The sequence below is a fragment of the Vipera ursinii genome (genome assembly GCF_947247035.1).
Source record: "Vipera ursinii genome assembly, chromosome: 9".
NCBI classification, from domain to species: Eukaryota; Metazoa; Chordata; class Lepidosauria; order Squamata; family Viperidae; genus Vipera; species Vipera ursinii.
The window spans coordinates 22575255-22586297 of record NC_139523.1 but is presented as its reverse complement, the minus strand read 5'-3'; the positions used below and the strand labels follow the sequence as shown (position 1 = coordinate 22586297).

General features: G+C 50.0%; 1 protein-coding gene across 1 annotated transcript; it reads right to left on the bottom strand.

The window, feature by feature from the left end:
- Positions 1–4795: 4795 nt before the first annotated feature.
- On the bottom strand, positions 4796–10967 carry CCDC97 (coiled-coil domain containing 97). Its single transcript, XM_083369626.1, has 5 exons — positions 10652–10967; positions 8506–9452; positions 7133–7387; positions 6261–6390; positions 4796–5582 (listed from the first exon to the last, which is right to left on the bottom strand). Exons 2-5 carry the CDS (start codon positions 9356–9358, stop codon positions 5450–5452), a joined length of 1371 nt encoding a protein of 456 aa, XP_083225752.1. The 5' UTR covers positions 9359–9452; positions 10652–10967; the 3' UTR covers positions 4796–5449.
- Positions 10968–11043: the final 76 nt, after the last annotated feature.

The window sequence follows — 11043 nt, the reverse complement described above, 5'->3', positions numbered from 1 at the left end:
TGTGAATGAGATGGGCGGTCAAGAAGAGACTGGACAGCCGTTGGTCCGGAATCGTATGGGATCTCTCCTGCCAGGGGCAGAGGTGGTGGTGGGGGGTTGGACTAGAAGACCTCCAAGGTCCCTTCCAACTCTGCTATTCTGCTTTGTACTCTGCTCGTTTGCTTCTGCCAAAATCCGTGACTCAGGCAAATGCTTCGGGCCCATGGAACGGGGGGGGGAGGGAGGGGCGGTGGGAATACCCTCCGCCGGGCGCAGACAGCATCCTGTTTGCAAAGTAATCCACACCGGGCCCCCGAGTAAGAAAACAGCAGCAGTGCCAGGCAGAAGTCGGCCTTCCTACCAGCCTCGACCACGGCAGGCTGAGGCCTGAATGTTGCCAAGCAAGGGATTAATCATTCGGGAGGTGGGGGGTTCCCCGAGGGGTCTCCCCACCACCACACCATCTCAAGGGAAAGTGGTGTCAGATCCAGCCCTGAGCTGGCAAGTCTCTCCTTGGTTGGTTTGTTTTTTTTCCCCCGTCCTGGGGCGGCAGGATAGGGCTGGGTTGAAGCGCCCACGGTGCTGCGTTGCAGCTTGCCGAGAGCCTCAAGCGGGTGCCGGGCCTCTGTGGGCATTCAGGAGAGCAATTGGCAGCTGGCAGGGAACCACGTTGGCAGGAAGGAGAGGCTCCCGCTGGAGGAACGGCCGTCCCGATGCCCGGCTCCCGGCGGTTGGCAGAGAAGTTTTGCAAGAATTTAAACTGCTCGGGGTTTCTAACACCGCGGACTGTGCTGAAATGGACAGGCTTGCGTTGAGGATCAAAGAAAAAAAAAGAGGCAGAATATTTTCAAACGTGGAACTTATTTTATCACTGGCTGGGGAAACGGGATAGAGAGTTTAAGAACTTAACTTGTATTGCTAAGCAAAAAGAATCAACCCAGGCAACACGTTAAGCACTAATGAACTGTAATAATAGAACATTAATCAAATACTATAAAACAAAACTGCTTGGGGTTGGGTCTTGTGGGGTCGGGGGAAACGCAACGGTTTTGGATTCACAAGCCGCCTCCTCTTTTGGCCTTTTTAAGAGGTATTGCTAGGCAACTGACTGCCCGGCCATGCTGCTAGTCCTCTGTGAGTCTGCCCCTGGCAAAGTAGAAGAGGCAATCTGGGATTTGGGAGGACTCAAGTCAATTTTAGTAGGGGAGTATACAGGTAGTCCTTGACTTACAACCGTTCATTTAGTGACCATTTAAAGTTACAACGGCACTGAGAAAAAGTGACTTAGGACCACTTTTCACACTTTACGACCGTTGTGCATCCCCGTGGCCACAGGATGAAAATCCAGACGCTCGGCAACCGACTCATGTGATGCCCTTTTGCGACCTTCCGACAAGCAAAGCCAACAGGGGAAGAAGCCGGATTCGCTTAATAACAATCCGGTTATTAACTTAACAACTGCAGTGACTCCCTTAATGACCGTGGCAAGACAGGTCGTAAAATGGGGCAAAATGTACTTGACAACTATCTGGCTTAGCTCAATTTGGGCTCAATTTTTAACTGGGGTTTTATTTGTTCAGGGACGGATATAATTTTTTAAAATTGTTTTTAACTTTTGTATTTTTTGTTTTAATCACCCTGTAAACCGCCCTGAGTCCTTCGGGAAAGGGCGGTATATAAATATAATAAAATAAAATAAATAAATAAAATAAATTCTGGCCGTATTCCGAGGACTACCTGTAGCGTCTTCTATACAATTTGATTCTTCGCTGAAAAAAGCGGGACTTCCCAGACTTTCCCAAACTTCCCAGAATTCCCAGGGCTTCTCTGGGTGCAGTTTTGCCAAAGGATAGATTTAATTTGGGGGGGGAGTTTTGGCAAAACTATCGTAAATCTACCAAGCTCAGGGAGGGCCAGGGACCCCACGGTCCCCCCGCTTCCTCCTCTCCACGAAGCCCACTCCCTCCTAGCCCTGATGACGTTACCTCGTTGGGTCCTGAAAGGGCCTCCCAGTTTAACCCTGAGCTACAAATAGTCTCTTCTATCAGCACGGCTGAATTTGCCCTTTTCGCTTTTCCAGGCCTTCCTATAATTTGCGGAGATGCTCTCGGGGAAACGTTCCACACTGGGAAACCTGTTTATGAGCATCTGCGTACTTGTGCAAAACAGACAATGAACAAGCCGAAACAAAAAGACCAAAACGCTTCCCCACCAGCCATCAGTGAGCAGAGAGTAACTCCAAGATTTAACACCAGACCGACGATCAGGAAGCGAAAAATACCCCAGTCAAGGAACTGCTGAATAAGCGGTGGCTCAGTGGGTTAGGACACTGAGCTTGTCGATCAGAACGTCGGCAGTTTGGCGGGTCGAATCCCGAGTGCCGCGTAACAGAGTGAGCGCCTGTTACTCGTCCCAGCTTCTGCCAACCTAGCGGTTCGAAAGCACGTAAAAATGCAAGTAGAAAAATAGGGACCACTACGGTGGGAAGGTAACAGCGTTCCGTGCGCCTTTGGCGTCTAGTCATGCCGGCCACATGACCATGGAGACGTCCTCGGACAAGCGCTGGCTCTTTGGCTTTGAAACGGAGATGAGCACCGGCCCCTAGAGTCGGAAACGACTAGCACGCACATGCGGGGGAACCTTTACCTTTACCTTTTAAACAGCCAAAGAAACTCCAAGGCCTCTCCCAGCAACTCTGACAGGGCAAGCCAGTCGAATATAAAAGGAGAGCAGTGAGGATGTTAGTTTGGGTCATGAAAGGCCTGCAAGAAAACCATCAAGCTCAGAGAGCACCGAGGACCCCACAGTCCTCCTTCTAGCACTGATGATGTTCCCTAGCTGGACCGCAAAACGTCTGCAAGAAAACAACCCAGCTAGGAGAGCACCAAGGATCTCTCGTTTCAACCCTGAGCTGGAAATGTTCTCCTTTATTGATGAGCATCTCATGAGGCCATGGGTGCCGCAGCCCACGGCTGGGCCACTACACCTTGAAGGCAGGGGACGGCGGTTCTGCAAGCCCAGTTAGCCTTAACCATAAGATCAATTGTAGCGATGAGGGTCAGATTCCTCTGTGGTGAGAAAAAGGGAAGCTTTTGCGTCACTCGGATGTGACCAAAGCACTCCAGGAGGCCTTGTTGCCTAAGATGAAGTCAGTGGCAACTGGGAGGCAGGATCTGCTGGGACGGTGTCCACATTTCTCTGGACGCCCTGCGTGCCGGACGGACGCCCTGCGTGCTTATCCTTCCAGTTGCCAAAAGCTTTCCACATTCTCAGGTGCTTTCACTTCCGTATGGTAAAATGTGGCCCTCTCTCTCGATTTTTCGCTCCAAATGTTAGGATTAGAACACAGAACATCATCAGAGTTGGAAGAGACCTCGGAGGTCATCTAGTCCAACCCCCTGACCCAAGCAGGACACCGTATACCACTCCAGACAAAGGGCTGTCCAGTCTCTTCTCAAAAGCTTCCAGTCATGGAGCACCCACAACTTCTGGAGGCGAGTCGTTCCACTGGTTAATAGTTCCCACTGTCAGGAAACTTCCCCCTAGATCCAGGTTGCTTCTCTCTTTTGGTTAGTCGGTTAGGAATACATTTTGGGCTGAATCCTAAAATCGCCGCAGTCACCTAAGGAACTCTGGAATCAGTTAGTGGTTAGCGGAGAAACAGGGAACAACAATCAAACAACGAAGGAAGGGAAGAGAGATGCCGTGTGATCAGCCCAGCATCCTGGAGACGGCCTGACCTCTCACGGCCAAATTTGGTGTTTTTTTTCTGCAGTTTCTCCAAACTGGATCTAAGAATCCAGATGTTTACTGGAGACGTGCTGCCCCCTCCTGGCCATAGCCATCCAAAGCAGCTGACAATGATAGGATTTAAGAAATCAACAGAGGTTTTAGCCTATATTTAGGGCTGCGTTCTCGGCTGATACAGAGAAGGATGCTTGGTTTTGCCAGCCCTCTTGGGACTCCAGAGTGTGGGTTGTCGTAAGGGGACAACTAGCTGGGCAAACAGCTGAAATCTCCCCTTGCTCACTTATACACACACCTTGCTTCCAAACCAGATTAAAACTGGAGAGCTGCTCTTACAAGCCAGTTTAGTTCCTCAGAAAAGGGGAAATGGTACAATTTGTATCCTGCTCAAGTCTTTTCAGCTGTAAGGGCAAGTTCCTTGCTCCCTTAGAAGGACTTCAGTTCCTCTCAGTTTATTTATTAACACTTTTATCCCTTATTTCTTTGTTAAGTAATTCAAGGCGGCAAACATATCCAACACAGCTTTCTCCTTCTGTTTTCCCAACAACCACCTTGTGAGGTGGGTTGGGCTGTGAGAGAGGGACTGGCCCCCAAAGTCACCCAACCAGCTTTTGACGCTTAAGGCAGAACCAGAACTCACCGTCTCCTGGTGATTGGCCCAAAGTCACCCAGCCATATTTCAGCCCCATGGGAGAACTAGAACACACCGTCTCCTGGTGACTGGCCCAAAGTCACCCAGCCAGCTTTCATGCCTAAGGCAGAACTAGAACTCACCGTCGCCTGGGGATTGTTCCAAAGTCACCCAGCCAGTTTTCGTCATTGTCTCGCAGTTTCTAGAATGGGGCCTTAACCAAACTAACTCTTCTAATTCCAGAATTAGTGTGAACTCCAGAAGTTCAAAAAAAGTTCCCCCCTTCTGTTTTTTCAACTATACCCCGTTAGAGACAGGGACTGTATCATGCACAACGTTGGACGTCCAATCATTGGGAGCAACGGGGCCCTACGGGAGCTTTTACTGAAGCGGCGAACTTGCTGCGTATTCTGACGAAACCGCTAAATGACGCCAAGCCTTATTTAACAATTTTATTGTTCACTTCCAAATGCTGGAAAACGCACACTTGGTGTCCCAATTGCCACTGAATAGCAGGACACTGGCAGGGTCGGCAGGACGTTTGATTTGGGGCAAGGGCAAACTTTGAGGCCAGCAATGTCTCTAACGGAGACTGATTAAGTTAAAATAGTGTTTCTCACAACCTCGGCAATTTTAAGAGGGGTGGACTTCAACTCCCAGAGTTCCCCAGTCAGCATGAGGAGGTCCACCCCCCTGAAAGTTGCCAAGGTTGAAAAACACCGATTTACAAGTCAAGGGGAAAATGTGGACCCGAGAAAGGAACACGCCTGTAAAATCCACAACGAGCGTGTCCAAATAAAGGGACGGGGCAGGTCAAACCCAGGCTGGCATTCTCTGATCTTTCTGTTCTGCCCAATCTTTTCCTACTGGGCCCTCAGGAGAATTCAGGAAGCAACGTGGTCGTCTCCCCACCGCCTGCGCAAAATGTGTGTGGGCCTCCCAAGCTTCCCTCGGCAACGAGTTCCGGTTTCAACACTCCCATCGCTCTGAAGGTGAAGCTGATTCTTCCACCCAATTCAGCCAAGAGAAATAGAACCTACGATGGGGCATCACAAGGGTATATTTCCCTGCCCTCTCAACAGGATCAGGGTGCTAAGGTCTTCGCTCTGTCTCTTCCGTTTCCATCGTGTCAGCGACTTCAGGGTCCTCCCCGTCAAAATAACGTTCCTCCTCGTCTCTCGAGACAATGTCGAGGTTGTCAAAATCCGGATTCTCGTCTACTTCACTGAGGGAGGAGCGGGAAGTCAGGGGATGAAGGAGAGAAGGAAAAAGGGGTCAGCTTCCACCGCAGGCAGTCCTGGTCTTACGGTCACAACTGAGGCCAAAATTATTGTGGCGAAGCGAGGCAGTTACGTTTGAGTTAATTTTGATTGTGTGACCCTGGGGATGCTGCTGTGGTCCTAAGTAGGAAAACTGGTAGTAGCAAGTCACTTTTTCCCATACTATTCTAACTTTGAACAGTCACTAACCAAATGGTTGTAAATGAAGGACTAGACCTGCATTTCCAAGATGGCGTGCACAGAATAGAAGATATTTTTTAAGAAGCTCCTTGTATTGCTCCACACCTGCATTTTTCATGGAACAGCTACTTAAGAGGCTACTTAAGACAAGTAGCTAGCTCCTGGGACCTGTGTCAGGCCCAAAGGACCCAGAACGGTGCGTGGAGTTACTTTTGAGTAGTTCCCGTGGTAAAAACACTAAGTTCTTGTGCATTTTTCCTCTTCCTGCCAGGGCCGCCTTCTGTTCATGCCGTGACTTTCTGACGACTGGTAATTCAGCATGGGGGAACGTATGTGCTCAGCTACCTGGGCTTGGCTTGCACGATCCGTAAATCCAGCTTAGTATTAGGTGTGCATGCCACTCCTGCAGAGATCTGTCCTGTCCTGAGTCGTCCTCTCCTTACCTGTAGTCGAAGTCCAGATCCTTGCCTTCCAGGAAACGCTGGTACATCCGGCTGGTGAATTCTTCCCGCAGAAAAGCCTTCTCCTCTGTGTCGGGGACCCACTCGTCTGCGTCGGGATTCAAACCCTGGTCTAAAGAAGGAAGAACAGCAGAAGGGATGGTCAGCGTCTCTTCCGGGGCTGGGAATGCCCTGCCCTTCCCTGCTTTTTTTAAAAAAATGACTTCCTTATTTTTTATATATTTCTACCCCAACTTTATTAGGTGGGATATCAGGCAACAAACATATCCAACACACCTTCCGACTCCTATTTTCCCCACAACAATCATGCCAGGTGAGTTTGGCTGATTGATTGACAAAAGTCACCCAGCTGGCTTCCATTCCTAAGGCGGGACTAGAACTCACCATCTCCTACTGATTGGCCCAAAGTCACCCAGTTAACTTCCATGCCTCTTAAGGTGGGACTAGAACTCACCGTCTCCTACTGATTGGCCCAAAGTCACCCAGCCGGCATTCATGCTTAAGGCAGGATTTGAACTCACAGTCCCTTAATTTCTAGCCTGGTGCCTTAACCACTAGGCCAAACTGGCTCTCCTACTACTTAGGATAGTAGAGGCAGCTTCTCCTCCCCTTTTGGGAGACAGAAACCCTCCCTAGCAGTTTATGAGAGAATAAAAAATGGATTAAATTGTATTTAATTTACGATTAAATTGTACATTAAATCCTATCCATTATTCCCCATTTTTTCCACAAAGCCACCAATCCAACAGGTTCTCCACCATTCCCTTCGAAGCAACTCAGCTGCTCTCAGACTTCTGCAGGGCCTGGATCTCTTGAGATCCAACCACTAGGCCCCATTTCCTTGTTTCACCAACCTTCGCTCTCCTGGTCGCTGTCTTCCTCCTCCTCCTCTTGGCAGGCGTCTTCCTGCTCCTGCTGGACCAGCAGCCTCTGCTGGATCACCTGCTCCTGGTAGGAATCTAGGAGGACGCCGGAGAGGGAGCAAGAAGCCTCCAGCTTACAGTGGCCAAGCTCCTGCAGCTCCTCATCGCTCAGATACTGTCCGATGTATTGCTCGTAAAGGAGGGGGTCACGGCCCCGCATCTGCTCATCGCTGAAATATTCCCCACCTACAAGGAACGGGGAGAGAGATGTCTGAGACAAGAAACCTGGAGTCAGGAGTATAGTTGGTGCAACAGGCAAATTTGGACTAGGCCAGGGGTAGGCAACCTTGGCTCTTTTATGACACGTGGACTTCAACTCCCAGAATTCCTGAGCCAGCATGGGGGAACTATGGCCCCCTCATGACTCGTGGACTTCAACTCCCAGAATTCCTGAGCCAGCATGGGGGAACTATGGCCCCCTCATGACTTGTGGACTTCAACGCCCAGAATTCCTGAGCCAGAATGGGGGAACTATGGCCCCCTCATGACTCGTGGACTTCAACTCCCAAAATTCCTGAGCCAGCATAGGGAAATATGGCCCCTTCATGACTTGTTGACTTCAACTCTCAGAATTCCTGAGCCAGCATGGCTCAGCATGGAAACCTCTCCCTTTCCCCTCAGCATGGCTGGCTCAGGAATTCTGGGAGTTGAAGTCCACGAGTCATAAAAGAGCCAAGTTGCCTACCCCTGGACTAGACAAATGGCAATTGCTTCTCTCTCCTACCCTCCTTTTCTCCCTCTCTTTCCCTCTCTCCCTCCCTTCTTCCATCTCCCTCCCTCCATCCTTTTGTCTGTCTCTCTTCCTCCTTCCTCTCTCTCTCCCTCCCTCCCTCTCTAACACACATCCATCATGTGTAGTCCAGACACTAGCAGAACAGTGCCTTATAGTTCAATCCAAGTGAGAGCAGCAAAATTACTGCACCACAACCCTGGAGAACAATTAACAGGTCTTCGTGCCCTCTCCTTCTGAAAAAAAAGAAAGAAACGATTTCTATTTGCTACAAAGACACCTGCGGCCTCTGATCCAGCCTCGTGCGAAGGAAATAATATCACCTACAGCAGACATGTCAAACTCGCGACGTCGCGTGAGGTATCGGAGCTTTTTCCCCATTGCTGGCAATAGGGTGGGCACGGTTTCGTCGCGACGCGTCCGACCTGCGGGCCAGCAGTTTGACACCCCTGACCTACAAGATATGTGGCTAAAACGGTGCCTCATCCTACCCTTAGTCCACAAATCTGCCAATCTACAGGTTTACTTTTAAGCAAACTGTAAACCCTCCCAAAATTCATTCAGGCCCCGGCACCTCTGATGAGTTGTTGCAGAGCTGCGTAACGCTTGTTCCTCATTCTAGTATGCAGAGTTTTGCCCCGGTTTGCTTTGCGGACCTCAGCACAGTAAAAGTCTGCCTCATAATTGCCAGAGAGATGGCGGAAGCAGGGCAAGTGTTCTTCGCGCAGGACCGTCTGGAAGCGCTCCAGGAAGACCAGAGGCTTGGTGTGGTATAAATCCCGTAAAATGTCCAATTTCTGGGCTGCAGTAAAATCTGGTTCATCTTTCTGCTGGCTTCGGACAGCCAAGCGGCTGTTGGCCACAGCATGGAACATGGCAAGCAGAGCGGAGTCTTCCTCCTCCATGGGACTATCGGTCACCCTGCTTGAAGCCAGGGACTTAAAATTTCCATGATTGTAACATGACTTTTTGTTGCCGGAGGTCTCCTCCCCTCTGGGGGTGCCATTTTCAGCATCTGGGTCCTCCAGTTTTTCAGTGCCTTGGTTACCATCTTGGGTAGCCTTGCTCCCATTATTCATGGCTGGGTTTTCTGTCTTTAATTCAGCCCAGCAGCGGGAGAGAGGGGGCATCTCTCTGGACTCGCGTTTGCCTGCAGACATAGTTTGGCCTGGATTCCAAGATTCCCCTTCCCTACGAGAAGGTGATTCAGATGTTCCTTTCCGGCTCAGGGGATAATTGTGTGAATTTGGGATTCCTGACATTTGTTCTCCCCAATATGTCCGACTCAGAGGGGAACTGCCAACCGTTCTAAAGCTGCACATATCTGAGGCTGCAAGATTCTGATCATCACCAGGAGACGCTTGGAAAGACCTATCAGAATCTCTGTTGCTTTGCAAAGGGCAACCTTTGCTTGCTGGAATCTCCATCCTGTGATTTCTAGCCTCGGTTTTGTCTGGGAAAATTGCTCTCCACCCTCTGTGGCAAACTTTCTCCTTTTTTTTTTCCTTAGAGAATTAACACCTTGGTAGAGAAAATATTTTTGTTAGCATTAATTCAAACAGATATCCAATGTCCCCAAGAGAAGGAATCACACCTACTGTACTAGGACAACCTGTGGCTCAGAAATAAATACAAAGAAGCTTGTATGACACTGTGGCCTGAGCCCAAAGGGGTGTTCTGTGAAGTAAATTATAGAGAAGACAAATTCAAAATTATTTTAATGGCTACAAATTTTGGAAGGAAGACCCAAGATGCTGCTGCTGTTATCTTAATATGGAGACTTTAATGGCATTAAAAAGACAGAATAACTTATCCAGTGGGTTTGAAGGAGGGCAGGAGGAAGAAGAACATGGCTCCCCCTTCCCCATTGATACTGATGGGGGGCAGAAGGCCACTCCACCACCCCTTAAGAAGCTCTGGATCCCATCCAAGCAGCATTTCAAAATATTCAGATTTAAGGACACTCTCCCCCCCCCCAGCTGAACAAAACTTCTAATGCGGCTCTCCAAGATCCTTGCTCTACATCCACCGGACAAACTGGAGGGGACTGGAGGCTAAAACATACAAGGAACGGTTGCCGGAATTGGAGGTGTCTAGTTTAATGAAAAGAAGAACTAGGGATGATATGACAGCCCCATTCCAATATCTGAGGGGCTGCCCCAAAGAAGAGGGAGTCAAGCTACTCTCCAAAGCAACTGAGGGCAGGACAAGAAGCAACGGATGGAAACTAGTCAAGGAGAGAAGCAACCTGGAACTAAGGAGAAATTCCCTGACAGTGAGCACAATTAACCAGTGGAACGACTTGCCTCCAGAAGTTGTGGCTGCTCCATCACTGCAGATTTTTAAGAAGAGATTGGAACACCCTTAGACTGAGATGGTATAAGGACTCCTGCTTTGGGCAGGGGCTGGACTAGAACAGCGTATCCCAACCTTAGGAACTTGAAGATGCGTGGACTTCAACTCCCAGAATTCCCCAGCCAGCTGGCTGGGGAATTCTGGGAGTTGAAGTCCACGCATCTTCAAGTTCCTAAGGTTGGGATACGCTGGACTAGAAGACCTCCAAGGTCCCTTCCAAGTCTTGTTATTCTGGACCAAGGAGGACCCGAAGGGGAGCAGGTCGGGGTCGTCCCCAAAGGAAGGGGCGCCTTTCCAGGGCAACCATCCCTCCACGTCAACAGAAGCAGGAGGTGGGGCGGGGGGAGGCCAGGACGGAAGCTCACCGCTGGAAACGGCTCCCGAGGCGTCTCCCGCTCCTTCTTGGCCGACCGTCTTGCCGGGGGAACGTAAACCAAGACGAACAAGCTCTCTCCGAGCGACTTCCGGTTCCCGGGCGGGGCCGCGGGAAATGGCGCTCCGGGTGGGAATCTGAGCTGCGGAAACTTTGGTTCCGGGAGAGTTGTAACTGGACGCCTCCATCGAGCTTCTCAGGCATCCAGGGGAGGGTTGTCCCAAAGGCGCTTTTCCAACAGGCCTTTTTGTTTTTCCCCCTTTTTAAAAAGACGTTTCGCTTCTCATCCAGGAAGCTTCTTCGGTTCTGTCTCCCATCTCAGCACTGAAGAAGCTTCTTGGGTGAGGAGTTTTCTGAGGAAAAATAAAAGCCCAGCTGCCTTTT

What these genes read in the sequence shown, in the direction of transcription:
- CCDC97 (XM_083369626.1), bottom strand. Translation starts at nt 9,358, where the DNA reads ATGGAGATTCCAGCAAGCAAAGGTTGCCCTTTGCAAAGCAACAGAGAT. An exon ending in TCTGCAACAACTCATCAGAG is followed by an intron (nt 7,388 to 8,505) that starts GTGCCGGGGCCT and finishes CGTTCCTTGTAG; the next exon opens with GTGGGGAATATTTCAGCGAT. An exon ending in CAGCGACCAGGAGAGCGAAG is followed by an intron (nt 6,391 to 7,132) that starts GTTGGTGAAACA and finishes TTCCTTCTTTAG; the next exon opens with ACCAGGGTTTGAATCCCGAC.